The 20,626-nt window shown below is 41.9% G+C and overlaps 1 protein-coding gene across 5 annotated transcripts in view; it reads left to right on the forward strand.

Annotated features, from left to right (window-relative positions):
• Positions 1–20,626, forward strand: part of LOC140718840 (multiple C2 and transmembrane domain-containing protein 2-like) — a 431,322-nt gene that overhangs the window by 200,222 nt on the left and 210,474 nt on the right. For all 5 annotated transcript variants that reach the window (XM_073033051.1, XM_073033048.1, XM_073033050.1 and 2 more), the window contains 4 exons: positions 1,090–1,166; positions 3,023–3,134; positions 6,203–6,241; positions 19,762–19,926. In XM_073033051.1, coding sequence (XP_072889152.1) covers positions 1,090–1,166; positions 3,023–3,134; positions 6,203–6,241; positions 19,762–19,926 — 393 coding nt within the window. The remainder of the gene's footprint in view (positions 1–1,089; positions 1,167–3,022; positions 3,135–6,202; positions 6,242–19,761; positions 19,927–20,626) is intronic.

Raw genomic sequence — 20,626 nt, forward strand, 5'->3', positions numbered from 1 at the left:
GAGGGTGTGCTGAAATGTTTGTGATTCCAGGAACTGGCATAGGTAGCCTTCGGAAGTAGCAACTGCACAGGAACTGATCGCTCTTTCAGTTCCCAAACAGGGATTTGTTGGATTTCTTCTTTAGGGACAATACTTGGGCGTGGAGCAGAGGCACTTAATGCTTTGAACAGCTCCTCGTGTTTGTGTGGGTAGAGGGAAAGTTCTTTTGGAGCTCTCTTGCTAGAGTGGCAGAGAGTAACAGAAAATGATTCCCGCATTGTCGGGCTACTTTTGGTGTTATGAAAGAGATGTGTTCTCGGTGAAGATTTTGTCCCCACGTCTCTCCTAACCCCACCTCCCCAATGTTTGTTTCCTCTTTTGCCATCAGTCTCTATCTGTGCTAATCCTTTTGATTTTGGGTGTAAGGTTTCCCATGCCATGAGCGACTCTGTACTTTCCCATTGCTACTCTTATTTAATCCATGTTGATTGATGGGTACGTTATTTTTGGAATCATGAAAGTTTCAACAGAGCTGTACCAAATTAAATCACAGTGGAGACAGGAACAAGGTCAGGCTAATAATGAATGAGACCCTCTAATGGTACCAAAAACTGGATTATGGGAAGTAAATGTATATTCTCTGACTGTAATGTGGTCATAAGAGCACCAATTACTTCTGGCTGAGGACACCCCCAATCCCATCCCTCAAGCTGACTCACATCCTTATCCAGAACTTTCTTTATAATGAGATTTCCTCTTTACATGGGAAGTACCTCTTATCAGTTTTCATGTTGTGCTTTATTCTATTGCAACTTTGTCCTAATTTACTTTTTTCAAGAGAGTATTCAAGATACACTGTTTCCTATTTTAAAAACCTTGATAAGATCATTTGTCAGAACTCAAGCCCTGACCCTAGAAATATGATCATCAGCCCTCGAGTATCTCCTCCATTTTTCACCTGCCCCGCTTGGTCCTGGTGTAGTCTGACATTACTTCTTGTTGGGGCAGGTAGAACCCAGAGTTTGGTAGAAAGATATTCATCTTTGTTCTGTGGTTTGTATGAACTCGTGGTACTTTCTGATAACAATCAGACAATCTCTCTGCAAACAGGTGTATGACCGAGACTTGGCCACGGATGATTTCATGGGCTCTGCGTATCTCAGTCTGAATGATCTTGAAATAAACAGGTCTGTAATAACTTTCAATACTTAGTGTTTTGATTTAACCAGTACACTAGACAGTAATACAGACAATTTGGCTTTATGTAGTGAGTGATTGATGAGTCTTGTATGATTGAACAGAACAGTATCTGAGCTATAAAAACAATATTGAGGCTTAACAAATAAGATGCAAAGTACTCCAATGCTATCGTCTGAGACCAACTGCTATTGAAAGCACACAATTGTTTGACAGCCTTGAGGATTTAAAGGTGATAAATTATAAACTAATGGAGATTGTTAGAACTTTAGTGAAGATCTTTTATTGGGCACAATTTCAGCAAAAGTTTTAAAGGACCCTGCGTAAAGCTACAGTGAAAGCTCTGGGTACAGATGTAACCAGATATTCTATCAAGTACGATATATTGTAGTTCTATATTCTACTAGGTCACTTGGCTCATAATGTCTGCACTAATCATGATACCAGATGATACTGCCCTCATTTGTCTGCACATGGTCCCTATTCATCCATTCCATGCCTGTTCGTGTACTTGTCTAAATGTCCCTATTGTATCTGCTACCACCACCATCCCTGGCATTTTATCCACCTACCACTTTGTGGTAAAAACAAAACTTGCCTGGTAAATCTCCTTTATACTCCCACCACCCCTCCATCTCACAGTTATGCCCTCTACTATTTGACATTTATAGTCCTGGAGAGGGATGGACTCCGCCAGGTTTCAGATGCCCAAGACACGCTGATACGATGAGCAATCACCAAAAAAGATCGGTGCACAAAGCTTGTCGTGACGGTGCCCCGACCACTCCACCAGGCCTCGTTTGCACCCTCTCTAAAGCCTACATATCCTTTCTGTAATGGGGGTGACCAGAACTGGATTCAATGTGGAATATAGAACACAGGAAAAGATCATTCGGCCCATCATGTCTATGATGCTTTTGCTTCTTAAAAGAAATACTGTTCATCATGAGTGAGAGAGAGAGAGAGAGAGAGAAGATGAAAGGCATGTGCTTTCAGTTTTTAAGGTGCAGTGTCCTGAGCCAACCATCCCCACTTTGAAATCCACTTTGCGTAGCCCCTAGCAATTGTCGCTGTTTGATTCAATTGTTACCTATTCTGCTTGTAGAGTTCAAAGTTCAAAGTAAATCTATTTTCAAAGTACATAGATGCCACCATATACTACCCTGATTCTCATTTTCTTGTGGGCATTTACAGTAAAACAATGAAATGCAATGGAATCGATGAAAAACTGCACACAAAGACTAACGTAAATAGAAGATGAACTATGCAAATGCAAAAACTACGGATAACAAACAAGCAAATAAATAAATAAATGATGCTGCAAACATTAGTTGCAGAGTCCTTGACAGTGACTCCATAGGTTATGCTCAGTATTGAAGTGAGTGAAGTTGTCCACGTTGGTACAGGAGCCTGATAGTTGATAGTAACTGTTGTGTACCTGGTGGTGTGGGGCCTAAGGTTTCTGTACATCCTTCCCGATAGCAGTAGGAGAAGAAAGCATGAGCTGGGAGGTGGGGGTCATTGATGACGGATGCTATTTTTTTGTGGCTGCGCTCCTTGTCGATGTGCTTAGTGGAGGGGAGGCTTTTTCTGTGATGGACTAGGTTGTATCCACCACTATTTTGTAGGGATCTCCATTCCTGGGCAGATGTGGAGCCCCATGGATGGATTGACCCTTTACACCTGCCCTTAATTTTGAAATGTTTCTTATTTTCACATTTAAAATTTCAACATGGTATCTTGTTGCTGTGAATGTTGACTTACGAAACACCAGCCCCAATTATTCAAGGGGACACTTAGATGGTTGGAGGATATTCTTACTTGGGTGTTTTTTTTCCCCTTTTAGTGTTGTGCAGAAGGAGCTGCAGCTTGATGATCCAAATAGCCTAGAGGACTACATGGGGGAAATAGTCCTGGGGATAAAGCTGATCAATAAACCAAGAGAAAGCATCAAAAAAGTGAGTAGAAGGTTCATTCACTGTGTTAGGAGCTACTCTAAGTCTTTGTACTCGCTGACTAACATGCTCTTTATTTAATTGGAGGTGTTTTTCAATATGGATATTCTATTCTAGGATTTATTTTGTGGCCTTGGGTAGATATGTCAAGTAGCAATAACGTATTACTTGAAGTATACTGTTGAGTAGCTTGAAAAGTGGCAATTATGTGTTTTTTTTAATGATGATCGCAGACTGTCACAATGTGGGGTGCACACTCGGTCGTCGTTAGTCATGCACAGAAATTCGATGCTTTCCAAAGAAGTGCCAGATTGTGTAATTGTGCGTATAACGTAGTGGAGAATTCCCGACGTCATGCAGTTAGAAAGCAGTTGTTCTTGATTTCAGAGCCACAACTTTCCCTGTTGAAGCCAAGTACTGTATGATAATGCTTTGATTCCTGCTGAGTGAAATCTGTGTAAATAGAATTAGATTTGATTGACATTATTCCCTGAAGATCTGGACTGTTTAAATTGTTTTAATTTAAATGCTTCTAATTTTCATTTGTTTCAGCATCTCGCAGATGTAAGTAGATTCAATTGAGGAGATAGAAGGAACATGGGAAGAGAAATTAGCTGTTTAACCCCTTCAATGGGATGATGGTCACTCTGTGACCCAATTCCATCAACAGACATTTCTTCAATATCCTTCCAAACATTTTAAATCCGAGAATGCTCCCCTTCCTCTTAATTCAGGCATCTCTCCCCTTCTCTCTTAGTCCCAAAGAAGGGTCTTGGCCAGAAACGTCAACTGCTTACTCATTGCCATAGAGGCTGCCAGACCTGCTGAGATTCTCCAGCATTTTGTGTCTGTTAATTAAATCACTAACTGACTTATCAAAATTGCTGTTTGCAAAAGAGTTGAACATTTCTCCCATACTTTGATTGCTGAAATGTTTCATAACCTCACTTCTGAGAAGCTTGTCTCTGAGTTTCGGACTGTTTCCTATTTCAAAATACCCCAGTCATGGGGAATAGGAGCCTCCATCTACCCAATCAGTTCCACTTAATACTTTGAAAGGTTTTAACTACAGTGGAGCACAATCCTAGTTTCTGAAGCCTCTCCTTGAAGTCTATGTATCATCCTCGTTTTCTGTACTTCCCTGGCCAGAGTATCCTCCCCAGATGTGGTTGCCAGATGACTTACTGTCTCCCTGTGTTTTCTGCACAGATACCTTCTACCCACATAGTCTAGTTCTCAAGTTGACTACATTTTGATGATTTACTGCATATTCATATTTTAATAATCAATGTATGTCAGGTGTTCCCAACCTGGTGTCCATGGATGTCTTGCTTAATGGTATTGGTTCATGGCATTTAAAAAAAATGGTTGGGAACCCCTGATGTATGCAGACGTTTCACATTCTTTCGACCTCCGCTACTTCCAACTTTTCACCTGTACATATCTCCCAACAGGGTACTTTTCCTCTTGCAGTTTCTTAGTTTCTTAACTCTACCCATAAAGATTCTGCATCTTCTGATCCCTTGTCAATTTTCCTAAGGATTTTATTTCATTTTTTACTATTAGAGCTACTCCACCCCCTCTGCCTTCATGCCTGTCCTCTTGATACACTTTGTATCCTTGGATATTGCTCTTAATTATGGTCTTTCAACAACGACTCAGTGATGCTCACAACATTACACCTGCCAATCTCCTTAACAGTGCTACAAGATCATCCACACCATTCTGTGTACAATGTGCATTCAGATACACCCTCAGTCCTGTATTCATCGTTCTTTTTGATTTTGCCTCAATGTTACACTTCAACACTTCACTCTGACTGCAATTTTGTGCGATCCTTCCTCACAGCCTCACCACACACTGCAACAGCTTGTATACCAACTCCTATCACACCAGTTCACATCCCCCTGCCTAATTAGTCCAATTTTGTATCCTGAAAGCCAAGTTGTGGAAAAAGTATTAAGTTCAACTGGGTGTCGTGGTCAGTTCTGATCCCAGGCCAGTATCTAGGGTTCTTTGGCTGTTTGCCTCTTGATAGTGGGCAAGGGCTTGGTCATGCGGTGTGAAGTGCTCTCAGTGTTGCCAAACGAGGTGATGATGTGGTCTCTGTCCGGCTTCTGCACTGTGGTGGTCACCCGAGCCATCTCCCATTTTAACAGGAGATCCAAAATGGAGTGCGTCCAACCCATTGCCACGCACAGTCTTCCATAGAATGGAGGGAATTGTATCCATCATTGCTCTCGCCACTTATGTGTCGCAGCATTAAGATGTGCGTAGAACTGAAGTATGTGGACACCAAGCATTATGATGTTCTGAGGTCCTCCCTATCCAGGTCAAACATCCTCTGGAAGATCATCAAAGACACACTTTGGCCTGCTTGGAAATAGTCTGTCCCCCAGAACAATGAGACATCCATCAGTGGATACTGTCAGTGGACACATTCCTGGCTGTAGCAGCACATGCCAGGGGATACACTGAAGCTTCTGCAGATAATGTAGAGTCCTTGTGGGAAAGTCCACAGTCCATGGTCCTGCTACTTAAAAGGGTATTTTCAAACATGTGTTGGGTATGCTAAACAGGAATACTGCGGACTCTGTGATGACATAAATGTATTGACAATAACGCCAGGAAAGTAAAGAAACTTTGTGCTGATGTGATTAAAATTTAGTTTTGGAATAAGAAATAACTAAGATGAAGTCTCTGAACTACATGAAGCATGTACTGTGAAACTGTCTCTGTGAGCAGAGGTGATGACGTAACTCTGTAAACTAATTTAGGTGCTGATATATCTGGTAATGAGCTCATTTCAATTTGTGTGTTGCAATGTGTGAACTAAGTCTTTGAGATGAGCTCACTTGTGAAAGGGATATCCACGCAGGAGCACAAGAAATAAATATGTTTTAGGGAATTACTTATTTAAATATGGTTATGTTTTGATGAACAGTGTGTTTAGAAGTATGATAGATCCCTTCAGGAATAGCTAATTGGTTATTAACAGTCAAATTTCTCTTTTCCTTTCCATCACCCTTCTCTTGCATCCTGTGACAACCTGTGTCCGCTCTACTCAACAGTCTAATCAAGCCAGGAAGAAGCGGGGGACATCCACAAAGGTAATGCCTTGGTCTTCAATTCACCTTCCTGATGTGTTCATTAATCCAAAATTTTAAAAAAGAATCTAATACTTTGGTTTCTTGAGAGTAAAGTCTTTCTGTGAAGTGTTTCTAACCATCCTGGCCTTGAGGCTAGACTATGTTGACATTGTGCCAAAAACGTCAACAAATGACAGTCGGAAATATTTATAGTAGGTTATCTTGTAGATTCTCAGGAGACTTTCAGTTGTGTTGAGTTTCTAGGAAAAGATAATTCCAAAAATAAATTCTTCAAGTTTCACAAGACAGATGTATTGTCCTTGTGTCTCAAACTGTTGCAAAACTAGTCTTTTTGATCTAAATGAACAACAAAGCCTCTCAACTGTTGGTGATGTAGTACCTACACATCAGCTCAAAGATTATGGTTGGACATTAATCTGGAAGTTTAATTCCCTTGATTTTGCTTGTGTTTTCTGTATTATACAATTCCACTGCATCTACCTTCTGAAGGTTGAGTCACTTGTACCCAAGGGTTCTTGATCGAGGCTTGCTTTATTCTTGACCTTGCACTTCAGTTGGCTTCGAAGAACACAAGAAAATTGGAGCAGGAGTAGACGATCACTATTTAATATGATCATGGCTGATCTTTACTGTCCTTACCTCCTCTTCTGTCACATTTCTTCATATCCCTTTATTCCTTTATCTATCAGATATTTATCTATCTTCACTTTAAGTACTACACATGATTCAGTGTCCACCATTTCCCAGAGCAGCTAATTCCACAGTTTCACCACCCTCTGCAAGAAGAAATTTCTACGTGTTTCAATTTTAAATGGCTGGCCTCAAGACTCTATCATTAGTTAAAATATTCCAACAGCTACTCTGTCAAACCTTGTGCTGATGGTTTTGAATTCTATCAAGACTGGTTAATTTTAATAAAATTAAATAAAACATGGGACGTGAAAGGGTGAGACCACTGGAAAATGGTTAAAAATCCAGCTGGTTTAATAATGTCTGTTCAGGAGGGTCACTTGCTGTACTACCCAGTGATTCCAGACTTTGAGCAACATGGCTGACCCTATCACCCATTGGGATTGTCTGACAAGCCAGAGACTGCAAGAGTAATTAGGGATTAGCAATGAATGCCCATATTTCTGTAAGTGACTTAAACTAGTCAATTGAGTCCCAGATTGCAAGGCGTCTTGTATCACAATGTGCTGTTGGTGTAGGGAATGGACATTCAGGGTGTCTGGGTAGTGGACGAGGTGCCTGTCAATGGTCCACATTGTTCTGGATAGTGCTTATCTTCTGGTAAACTCCTTACTTGTGAATTCTTTATGGCAGAAAGACCATGGAATAACAGGAGAGGAGCCTCTGAAAAGATACTGAGAGATACCCAGCCTCTGAAAAGGTCCTGTCGCCGTAGTGCAGATGTGTCTGGTCCATCTGAATTTCTGTTCGGTTTTGCTTCCCAGAAAGCTGACGATGGGGGATTTGTTGGCAATAATACAGCTGTATGTTGACATGCTGATAACCTTGAAAGAAGCCATTTGGCCTTTCAATTCTTTACTAGCTTTGGAACTACGTTATCAGTCACATTCCCCCACCTGTTACTCTGTAACCCTGTACCCTCAAACCTGCCCCTTGGCTCACACAGCCTGCCTCCCATTTTCCCAGCATTTTTCCATATCTGCTTAAGTAGAAGTATATCCTTCATGGAAGTAGGCTATTTGGCCCATCAAGGCTACGCCAGCTCACAGAGCAATCCTATTCTCCCTCGTTGTTTCCCCATTCACCTACACGAGAGGTATCTTTGGGATGTGGGAGGAAGCTGGAGTAGTCAGTGGAAACACGTTGTCACAGAGAGAACTCTATGCAAGCCTGGTTTGCTTGAGTTGTGAGAGGGCAGCACAACTTGCTGCACTACTGAATAATGTGTTGCAACTCCATGGCAAATCCTGTGCAGACAGTGTTGGGTTGTGGGGGGATGGGGTGTCCCATTCATCTCCACCTGACCTGGAACAGTAATGCTTTATAGTATTACAGTGTGGCAGTGAAGAGACTGGTGCTCTTGTTAAACCCACAGTTATCCTGAATCACCGGATGCTAAACTCCACTTCCCTCTTATTCTCTAAGCTGTCTACTGGCAGCAGTGACAAGTTAAATTAACATTGGCATTCCTGTTGAGTCGACCCCCTCCCAGGATGGGCTGGCAATCCTGCAGCCGTTCTGAGATTGCACTTCCCTTCCAGCTGGGCCCCAGAGGCCCTGAAAAGAACTCCATCAGTTCAGTAATCACCTTGCTTGCACCACAGAGACCAGGCCCAAAAGTCTACACTCTGACAATCCAAAAGCACATTGTCAAGTGGACTGTGCTCTCTGCTGCCTGTTTGAGGACATGGAAGTACCTGGGGATTATGCTAACTTACAAGTTAATGAAATAGATTGTGTCTTCACTTAATGACTGCTGTTGCAAGTCAGAATGAGAATGATTCCAGAACTCTCAAATCATTCCAGCTGGAGACGTCGCCAGTGCACGGGAATAGTTCTGCACGTAATCTCTTTTAGTCAGCTATCTGTGTTGACTGCCGAATCCTGTAGAAATGGTTCTGCTTCTAATGGGAAACATTACAGATTTGGACAAAGCATTGATTTTGTTCTAACAGGCCTGCTTGGTGTGGCGTGCAGGATAAGTAACCCGTGCAGCTGAGTGACCACTTTGAATCCCTTAGTCCAGTTGTTAGGCTTGCACAGAGACATCAGTGCACATGGTCAATAAAGGTACCGTTTAATCAGGAGCTGTGCTGATCAGTGGAGTCCAGGTGTTGAGGCTTTAGTTTTCGCGGAGGTTTGCATGGACATTACTGAGTTAACCTGCAGCTCTGGAAACTGCGAAAGTACTAAACAACATTAGCAAATACTTGCAGAATCAATTTCAGCAACTCTTTTGATCTTCCTCATTTGAACGCGTGTCTTGTTATTTTCTTGCTTGGCCCAATGTTGAATTTCAGTGAGGCACACCTTGAGATGTTTTACCTCATGCAAAAGCAAGTCCTGATGAAGGGTTTTGGCTTGAAATGTTGACTGTTTATTTCCCTCCATAGATACTGCCTGACTTGTTGAATTGCTCCAGCATTTTGTGTGTGTTGCTCAGATTTCCAAGGATCTTTTGTGTTTCTGCAAATGCAAGTTGTTGATTAATTTTATTGGAATTCAATTACCTTTCACACTCAAATAATGCTTTAGAAGCGTAGCTTTATCGATTTGCAATTTCCCGTTCCTTTGTAGTGCAGAAAAGGAAATATCCAATGAATTGCCTGGTCTCTTCCACTTACTCTGAGTTCTCAATTTGGAATGGCCACGTCATAGATTAACCGGATGTAAATTGGGAGAGCGCTTCGCCAAGCACCTACGCTCTGTCCGCCAGAAAAAGCAGGATTTCCCAGTGGCCACCCATTTTAATCCCACTTCCCATTCCCATTCCGACATGTCAGTCCATGACCTCCTCTCCCGTTGCGAGGAAGCCATACCCAGTTTGGAAGAACAGCACCTTATATTCCGTCTGGGTAGCCTCCAACCTGATGGCACGAACATCGATTTCTTGAACTTCTGGTTTTGCCCCCCTACACCCCCACCTCTCCTTCACCATTCCCCTTTCCCATTCCTCCCTCTCACCTTACCTCCTAACTTGCCCATCACCTCCCTCTGGTGCTGCTCCCCCTTTTCTTTCTTCCATGGCCTTTGGTCCTCTGCAATCAGATTTGCTCTTCTCCAGCCCTGTATCTCTTTCACCAATCAAATTCCCAGCTCCTTACTTTACACCTCCCCCTCCTGGTTTCACCTATCACCTTGTGTTTCTTCCTCCTCTTCCCCCCACCATCTTACGCTGACGCCTCATCTTTTTCTTTTCCTCCAGTCCTCATGAAGGGTCTCGGCCTGTACTCTTTTCCATAGATACTGCCTGACCTGCTGAGTTCCTTCCACATTTTTTGTGTGTGTGGCCATCTCATATATGTGTTGCAATTATGTGACATCCTGACAGTACTCTGGTGAGTGATTGTCTGCTCAGACTAGGTATAAATGGCAATAACACACACTTAGTTATTGGATAGGGGTTTTTTTTGGGGTGCAGCCTGTGTGCAAAGATCCCGGGAGAAACATGGTCCGTGGACTAAACTGTATCATGTGATTATGAACAAAATTTGAAGTTTGAAGTAAAATCTGTTATCAGATTACATACATGTAATCACATAACATCTCTGAGATGCCTTTTCCTGCCGGCACATGTAGCTAACCTATAGAACACCAACTGTAAACAGGATCAGTGAACGTCGACGTTGCTTCTCCCTGTAGATGCTGCCTGTCCTGTTGTGTTCCACCAGCATTTTGTGTGTGTTGCTTGAATTTCCAGCATCTGCAGATTTCCTCGTGTCAATGAACAACAAACTGTGCAATTACAAGTATATATAAATAGCGATAAATAACAAAATAGAGAGCCCTTAACATGAGACCATCAGCTGTGGGAACAGCTGAAGAAGAATGAGTGTATTTATTCCCTTTTGTTCAAGAGCCTGTTGGGTGAAGGATTGTAACTGTTCGTGAATCTGGAGGTGAGAGTCCAGAGGCAGTTGTACCTTCTGCCTGATGGCAGTAGCAAGAAAAGAGCATGTGGTGACGATCTTTGATGATGGATGCTGCTTTTCTACTGTAATGTTTCATGTAGATGTGCTCAATGGTTGGGAGGGCTTTACCTGTGATGTACTAAGCTGAAATCATACCTTTAGTAGAATTTTCTGCTGAAAGGATTTGGTGTTGCCATACTGGGCCGCACTGTAGCCAGTTAGCACACTGTCCACCACGCATCTATAGAAGTTTGAACATTGAACAGAACGTTGAACAGAATCTCTAATGTGAATGAACAAATGTGTCATTATTGGTTTGGAGTGGAGAACCAGTGTTGGGACTCCAGTTTACAATTTATATCAGTGATTTGGAAGAGGGTTTCAAGTGTAAGGCTATGTGTCAGTGTTAGTAGCAATGAGGCTGTTGAGATGCTTTTGAAGGATACAAACGGGATAAGTGAATCGGTACAAACATGACAAATGGAAAATGTGGAAATATGCGAAGCCATCCTCCTTTATTAAGAAAAATATAGAAAGACAGAGTCTTTTATAATGCTGAAAGATCGAAAGGTGTTAGTTTTCAAAGGGATGTGGATGTCCTTGTACGTGAATCGCTGAAGGTTAACACACAAGCATTAACTATGATTGCAAGAGGATTTAAGTGCAGGAGTAGAGTGATGTCTTGTTCCAATTATAAAAGGCCCTAGTGAGACTGCATATGGAATATCATGTACAAGTCTTGACCCGACCCTCTGCAACGAAGGATGTATTTATGAAAAGAGTGATTGCAATGAAGATTCACTAGCTTGGTCACTGGACAGGTTAAGCAATTATGCCTACACTCTCTAAAGTTTAGGAGAATTAAAAGTGAAAATGTACAAAGCTTGATAAGGAAGGTACGGTGCTAATCTTATCCCTGGTGGAAATAGAATCAGCAGCCATTCAGGACAAGGATGGGAAGAAATGTCTTCATCCGGAGGGGAGGGAAACTTTGGAATTCTCTACCCAAGGGGATTGTGGAGTCTTGGTTTCTGAGATATATTAAAAGCAAAGATTGATAGAGCTTTGAATATTATGGAAATAAGGAGCACTGGATAGCTTTGTGGCAAAGTTTACAGATAATATGAAGATAGGTGGAGAGGTAGGTAGTGCTGAGGAAGCAGTGCGATTGCAGCAGAACTTGGAAGAATGTTCAAAAATGTGGCAGCTAGAATACAGTGTTGGGAAATGTATGATAATACATTTTGATAAAAGGAACAATGGTGCGTACTATTATCTAAATGGGGAGAAAGTTCAAGCATTAGAGGTGCAGAGGGACTTACAGTGCTCATGCAAGACTCCCAGAAAGTTAATTTACAGGTGGAGTCTCTGGTTAAAGAATGTAACTGCAATGTTGGCATTTATTTCAAGGGAAATAGAATATAAAAACAAGGAGATAATGCAGAGGCATTATAAGACAATTGTCAGGCTACACATAGATTATTGTCAACAGATTTGAGCTATATATCTCAGAAGGGTTGTGTTGTGATTGGAAAGAGTCCAGAGAAAGTTCACAAGGATGATTCCGGAAATGAAGAGGTTAACATTTGAGGAGTGTTTGGCAGCTTTGGGCCTGTATTCACGAGAATTTAGAGAATGCGTGGGGATCTCATTGAAACCTACCAAACGTTGAAAGGACTGGATATGGTGGATGTGGAGAGGTTATTTCCTCGGGTGGGGTATCTGGAACTAAAAGGCACAGCCTTCAAAATTTAGGGGTAACTTTTTAGAATAGAGGTAAAGAAGATTTTTTTTTAGCCAGAGAGTAGTGAATCTGTGGAATCTGTGGAATGCACAGACTGTGGTGGAGGCCATGTCTGTGCGTATATTTAAGGCGGAAGTTGATAGTTTCCTGACTTGTAGGCATGCTGTTAGCGCCAGAGGTATAGCGACATCTGCGGGCTGCCCCCAGCACTTTCTCAGATTGTATTGGTTGTTGACCAGAGCAATGCATTGACTATATGTTTTGATGTACATGTGACAGATAAATCTAATCTCTTTGCATAGGAAGATGTATAGAGTATGTAGTTCCAAACGAAAGACGTCGCTGAAAGATGTGTCCTAGGCACATCCATATTCAGCTTTTTATCAGTAACTTTCCTTCTATAATGAAGTTGTGTCACAACTCAACAATTTAAGGTGGCACAGACTTATAATTAGCAAGTAACATTTGTACCACCAATGTACCAACAATGACCATCTTCATGTGAAAGAGATAGAGTGGGATCTAGGGACTTTATGCCTGAGTTTATGCCTGGGATGTTGGGCTGGAATATTACATAGATTTGGGAGAAATTGGACAAGGGTTGGGAAGTGGGACAGGTTGTGGAGTTGCATTTTGGGACAATTTGCGCATTGTATTGGGAGTAACTTGAGAGGAATTAAGTAGAACATTGGAGTCAGATGGTATGAAGACATGGATTGCAGGCTGAAGATGGAAAATTTATATATTTGTAATCATAAATACATACCACCTAGAAATAGGCCCTTCTGCCCATCAAGTCTGCACCAACCATCAACCAGCTACTTACATTAATCCTATATTAATTCCATTTTTATTCTGCCCATATTTGCATCAATACCTTCTCCCTGCCCCTTTCAACACTTAATAAATGTACAAATAATTACAAATACAAATACTTTATTGTCACCAAACAATTGATACTAGAGCGTACAATCATCACAGTGATATTTGTTTCTGTGCTTTGCGCTCCCTGAAGTACAAACATTTGTACAAATCAAAGTAAATATAATAAAAATTTAAATTATAAATCATAATTAGAAAATAGAAAAGGGAAAGTACGGTAGTACAAGTCAGGTCCAGATATTTGGAAGGTATGGCCCAGATCCGGGTCAGGATCTGTTCAGCAGTCTTATCACAGTTGGAAAGAAGCTGTTCCCAAATCGGGCCGTATGAATCTTCATGCTCCTGAACCTTCTCCCGGAGGGAAGTGGGACAAAAAGTGTGTTGGCTGGGTGGGACTTATCCTTGATTATCCTGGCAGCACTGCTCCGACAACGTGTGGTGTAAATTGAGTCCAAGGATGGAAGACTGGTTTATGTGATGTGCTGGGCTAGGTTCACGATCTTCTGCAGCTTCTTCCGGTCTTGGACAGGACAACTTCCATACAAGAGGTAATTTACTGTATACAGTGGACAATTAACCTACTTTGAGATCAGAACACCTGCAGGCAGTTATAGGGAGAACATGCAAACTCCACACAAGTTAGCACCAGAGGCCAGGACTGAATCCGCATCTCTGGGGCTGTGAAGAGCTGCTGTGTTATCTGTATCTCTTGTGCTACCCTCCGCTACCATTTCAACTTGACACTTTAGGTTACAGCTACTACTTTCTAGTGAGATTTTCGAAAGTAGTTTCTGTTCCAGTGCAAGTTGAAGGTTGGTTCTGCAACATTTCCAGCTCAGAAACTTCACTGTGACCATTAGCAAAAAGTGCAGCCCTGCTGTTGTCAGGCCATTCCGCACTGAGTCAGTGTCAGCAGATGAACACTAGGGGGTGGTGTTGAATTACTAGTCAGTAGTCCAAACACATTAAAAATTATAGTTCAGCCAATAGATATTAATTATAATTTTGAACTAAGTCCACGTCACTTTCATTATTTGTGGCTGCTGCTTCACGCCTTTTGCAATTTTCTTATTATAAAGCTTTAACTATGACAAATGCGTGATTATCTTAAGTGTTCAAAAATTGAAGATCCCTGTGGTTTTTTTATCAAGCACTTTATTTTCTATTTTATGTTTTTCAATTTAACACATCAGGTATAATTGTTTAAAGTACTCTGACAGGTCAGTAATTAGCAGATGGAAAAAATTGTAACTTGAAGAAAAATCTGTTCTCCAAAGGCTGATATTTTTGCTGCATTATGACTATATAAACATTAACTTAGGGTCTGCAGTTAACTCATCGTGGTATGTAACCCTGTAAATATATAAGCAGCAAAAACAGAAGCGACAGAAGTTATAGCACAGTGTAGATATCAGAAAACAAGCTGTTGCAAGAACTCAGCAGGCCAGGCAGCATCTGTGGAGGTAAAAGGATGGGCTTTTACTTCCTTTTCTTCTACCTGAGGGTTCAAATCTTGGAGTTATAGAGTTATACAAAAGTACAGCACAGAAACAGTCCCTTCAGCCCATTTAGTCCATGCTGAACCATTTAAACTGCCTACCCCCATTGACCTGTGCCAGGACCATAATATTCCATACCTCTACCATTCATGTACCTATCCAAACTTCATGTTGAAATTGAGCTTGCATACCCCACTGGCACTGGCAGCTTGTTCCACATGCTCACGACCCTCTGAGTGAAGTATTTTCCCCTCATGTTCCCCTTAAACTTTTCACTCTTCATCCTTATCCCATGACCCAACCTCAGTGGAAAAAAAACCTCTTGCCTATACCCCTCATAATTTTGTATACCTCTATCTTTTAGAAAACCTGTGGCAATTAGCATGACAAGGCATTTTAAGACATTGAACTTCAAACTTGACAGGTTTTTTTGTAACTTGTCTGCATGGTGCAATCACTCGAGTCGAGAATAATGTTCTCTCTCCTAAGGGGGGTTGTCTATTGGTGGGTCCTCAGATGGGTATAGAGGCCAATCCCGGGTCCACGTGTTCTGGTGCAGCGCGGGCAGGAGTAAGCGGTGGCTGTGGTTGGATCTTTTGTTCAGTCTCTCCTTTTGCAGCTGCCACTTGTTGTTGGTGGCACAGCAGACGTTGTTCTCATTCGGCACATCTCCCTCTTGAACAGATTTCCTCCAGGTGTATCTGAAAACTTGCCGGCATTGAAGCAGTCAATAATATAAAGAGATTGGCATTTTTAATGCAAACACTCTACTGTCCGGGAGATTAGGATGCTGAAGAAAATGAGACCACATTTCACTGGTTTGATGTTCTACAGAAACTGCGAGGTTAAAATTGCTGGCTTTGGAATCAGAATGTACTGAACAGGACTGGTGTTTCTGTACACTCTTGACTGCAGTGCATCAGCTTTTAAAATCACATTTTAGCTGCACTGTAGGGTCTCCTGGGGCTCTGTCTTGCACAGGTTCACTTTTCAGAAAGTTGGTTAAAAAAAAATTCTTGTGTTTGAAGCTGTTTTGAACCCTTTACAACCTTACAAAGAAGCTCAGTTCATGTGGTTCACTGCACTCCATTGGTGCTCAAATGGTGCGTCCATTTGCAATTTCAGCAAGGCTAAATAAATATTCTGTCTGCTAAAATTCCAAAGAGTCTGAGGGAAGTTTTACAGTGAAGATAAATAAACACGGTGGCTTTCCTAATGGTTTAAACATGTGTAAATAATCTGCTCCAAACAGGTCTGCTGTTTCATGCTCTGACAACAGTTAAGCCTGTGACTCTTGTTAGGATTTTTTTCAGCATCGTATTTATTTATTTATTTATTTATTTATTTATTGAGATACAGCGCGAAATGGCCCTTCTGCCCCTTCGAATTGTGCTCCCCAGCAGTCCCCCGATTTATTCCTATCCTAATCACAGGACAAGTTACAATGACCAGTTGATCTACCAACTGGTACGTTTTTGAGCTGTGGGAGGAAACCAGGGCACCTGGAGAAAACCCACCAGGTCATGGGGAGAATGTGCAGCCTCCTCACAGGCAGTGGTGGGAATTGAACCCAGGTTGCTGGCACTGTAAAGGATTATGATAACCACCATGCTGCCATGCAGCCCGTGTCCTCTACAAGCACTTAATTTGCTCTGTGCTTTTCAGGATGGAAATTACTCATGTTAATTAACAAATAAATATGCATATGCAGGGGGATTGCAAAATGGTGACGCTAATGGTTGATTGGTTAAAATGAAGAGTAATGCTACTCTAGAAATCTGATTGTACAGGGACAGTCCTAAGGTTTAACTCTCCTCCAGCTCCCAAAGGGGTGGGGGGGGGAAGCAGTGGGCCCGATTTTGCACACTCTCAGGATTTTCTGATCCTGAGATTGTAAAAAAATAAAGGCTATTTGCAGCCTCACTAAACAAGGTCATTGCCATTAAAAGTGTCACCTGCGTCTTCTCAAATGTGAAAATGAGCCTCTTGTCTTCCTACTATCAAAGGGCACTGGAAACTAGCGCTCCCTGGCCAAATATTGCTTTAGCTGATGGGCCTGAGCGGTTGTCTGGTCTATTTCAAGGTTGCTTGGTTGTAAGTTTCACTGTCGAGAAATTAGAATACCCCGGAGACCTTCAAAGAATCTGGAGATGGGTTATCTGGTGGGGGAGGAGGTGAGGAACCAGGAGGTTAGGGACTTAATTCCCTTTCTCTGAGAGGAGAGCAGGTCGACAGTTCCCAGAATCGGCAGCAATAAAGCAGATGTGCAATTGTAGCAACCAGTCTGTCAGTAGATATAACTGTGGCGTACTGACTGGCTGGGTCTGACTTTGCCCACATTCCCCTCTCTCGTATAGTTCCACCATATGGAAGTAATTTCCCCTCTAGCTCCCCCTCCCCCCCGACCTGTGCACCCTAACCCTGTTAATAGCAATCTTTGGAATCCACTTTCACAGGCATTGCAGAGCTGAGAGAAGAGCACTCTTGAACCAACAAGATAGAAGTCACTTCCAAGATAAACATTCAATTTAAAAATTAGACATACCGGGGTGTAGATTTCTTTAGACGTATTTCAAAAGAAGTGCTGCTATTCATCTTAAGTGAATGCCAGGCCTCAGTGGGATTCTTTGATCCTGTTTTGAAAAGCAGCCTCCCCTCCCTTGCTAAAATATAAACCCACAAGTGTTCTCCTACGCTGAAGGGAACAGTTCCCGGCACTTTGAAGCTTAACCCTGGGAATGGCTCAGGGCTTGAGCTCTGAAGAAAATTCCTTGCCTGGGAATTGTGCTCTTGTGTGGGAGGAAGGCCTTCCTTCACTAGGTCAAGTGGCTGATTGGCATTCACAGTAGGACCTTTTGAGTTCTAGTGATGGGTCCCAGGCCTGAAACGTTAACTGTTTCTCTTTTCACAGATGCTGCCTGACATGGTGAATGTTTCAAATATTTCCTTTTCTTTTTAATATTATATGGCCTCTTTAGATTAGCTAGTAGTTTTATTCCTCCCCTTATGTCCCTACAGATTTTACACACATTCTTACCCTGTACGTCGGCCCTCATAATTACCTAAAAAAAAAAGAGGAAGCAGTCAGCTCAGTTTGCATAGCAGATCAGCCCAATGTCTCTCTCAGAGCCTCACTGAAGTACTGCAGGAGTGTGACACCACAGGAAGCCTTGACTTTCTGCTTACTGCTTCTGCTCAAGTGGATTCCAAAGATCCCAGCATTCTGAAGAACTGCAAGTGGATTTGGTGTCCGGGCCAACAGTTCTCCCTCACAATAAGCTGATTATTCACTCATTGTGGTCTGTAGGAACTTGTAGTCCTGCTGCATGTTTTGCAGTGTGAAGGATATTTACCTTCCAGAGTCCAAGAGGCTCACCTTAGCTTTCTAGCACAGCAACATGACCTTTCCAAAGGGGTTAGGTTGTTTGTGACAAAGTTAAACTTCTAACCAAAATTCCTTGCTCAGCTTCTTGCGGTAAACAAGGAACAGTCTCTGTTCTTAATGTCAATTGTAAGCAAAAAGTGAAAAAGGCAGTTTTGCAAACAAGTAACACTGTTTACAGAACACGGGCTGCCAACCCACAGCAGGGGACTGGCTGCTCAGGAGATACGGTTTGAAAAGTGACGTGACCATGAGACATTCTTATATGAATCAACCAAACATGAAACAATGGGGTAAATTCACAGGTACAGGTGAACATCAATAGTTGGGATATTTGTGTATTCAGTGAGACAGCCCTCACAGAATTCATTTTGGTGCCTGTGATCTCTGTCCCCAGAAGATCATAGACCATCTGTCTGAATTACTTTGTCCTGGCAAAAGTATCTGAAAAAGCATCACATGAATTTAATGCCGACTTGTAGCGAGGCAATTTAAATGTTAGAAAGCATTGGGTTTTGTTGGGAGTGACAAGGTGAATGACAGGAAGATGGGGTGACAGAAAGAATTTATTTCTCCACCTTTGATTTCCACCTTTGAAGGACAACTTATTTGTTTGCAGCTCACTGGCATTTCTTTTAGTCTGTAGGAATTGTGCTTGCGTTTGGAGATCCTTTGTAGTTTATTAATTATTTTTAATGAATCAGAAATCTGAGTTTTAAATGTGTGTTAAGAAATATTTGTCTAACTTGAAACATGTATCATAAAAAAAAAACTGTGATTAAGCTACTTCGTTAATTGGAAGTATCTCCTCCTTGGTAGGGAGGGGGAACCCATCACTGAAATCGTGGGTATGGCAGTTAAACCTCACTGCAGAGGCTAGACAGGGAAGTAAGCTGGTCTTTGAAGAGTAGGTGGACACAGTATAACTTCCGTCTAGTGAGGGTCCCCGTAGATACCTATATCAGATACGGCTTAAGATCTCCTTTTGAGTTCAGGGTTTTGTGGACAGTGAACCTAAGTAGTAACCGGGTTTCAGAAGTACTTCCGAATCATAATCTCAGTACTTTGCAATTGCTAATATAAAAGGCTGAAAGTTTCTGATGAAAGATGAATGCGTCTTCTTGCCCGAATAATATCCACAGTTTTTATTCATAACATAGGGGATCCATACCCATGAATATTTGACTTCTGTGTATTTCTGATCCCTTCCACCTCTGTGTGAGATCCTGATGCCTTTCTCAATAAACAAACAACTTCCTGTTTCCTTTTAAGTCAACACCTATTTGGTTTTTGCTTATAAAAATCTCTTTTATGTATGAAGGTGATTTTGTGACTTAAAAATAGTATTGCTTTAGCGCTTAAATCATCTCTCTTCTCTCCTTGCTTACCTGCGGCTGCGATTGGTGCTAAAGGCTAACTTCATCCAGAGCATCTGCTTGTCCGATTCCCTTCGGAAGAGCCAGCTGTGGAACGAGGTTGTCGGCATCACCCTCTTTGAGGGGAAGGGCCTGCAGGAGAAGGCAGCTGAAGAACTTTACGTTCGGTTCAGACTGGGCGATGAAAAGTACACAAGCAAGGTATGTAGTAGGACACAGGTACTCTTTGATTGAAGAACATAAGATTTAAAAATATTCATTGTTATTCCTTCATTCTTTTAGGAGTGCATGTCTTCCATTAATGATCTTTATTACACTGGAAAAAATAGTGCAGCATTCTCCATAGTGTTACTGTATATACTTGACTGAAACATACACTATGCACTTCTTCCTTTTTCTGATTTTTGCTGAATGAAATCATCTCTAGGATTGAGTTTCTTTGGTAAAGTGTCTTTAACTTCTTAGGGACACCTTCAAAACATACTCAAGCAGGGGTTTCCAACCTTTTTTATGCCATAGACCAATACCTTTATGCATGGGGCTCATGGACTCCAGGTTGGGAACCCCTGTCTCTGCCTTAAACCAAACAAATTAAACCTGAATTGCAGGTGTTTCTTTCTGCATAAGAACATAAGAAATAGGAGCTGGAGTAGGCTGTTTGGCCCATCGAGCCTGCTATGCCATTCAATAAGGTCATGGTTGAGCAGGCCATGAACTCATCTCCACCTACCTGCCTTTTTCCCATAACCCTTAATACCCCTACTGTGCAAAAATCTATCCAACCTTGTCTTAAATATATTTACGGAGGTAGGCTCCACTGCTTCATTGGGCAGACAATTCCAAAGATTCACCATCCTCTGGGAAAAGCAGTTCCTTCTCATCTCCGTCCTAAATCAACTCC

This window comes from Hemitrygon akajei, chromosome 30, assembly GCF_048418815.1.
Source record: "Hemitrygon akajei chromosome 30, sHemAka1.3, whole genome shotgun sequence".
Lineage (NCBI taxonomy): Eukaryota > Metazoa > Chordata > Chondrichthyes > Myliobatiformes > Dasyatidae > Hemitrygon > Hemitrygon akajei.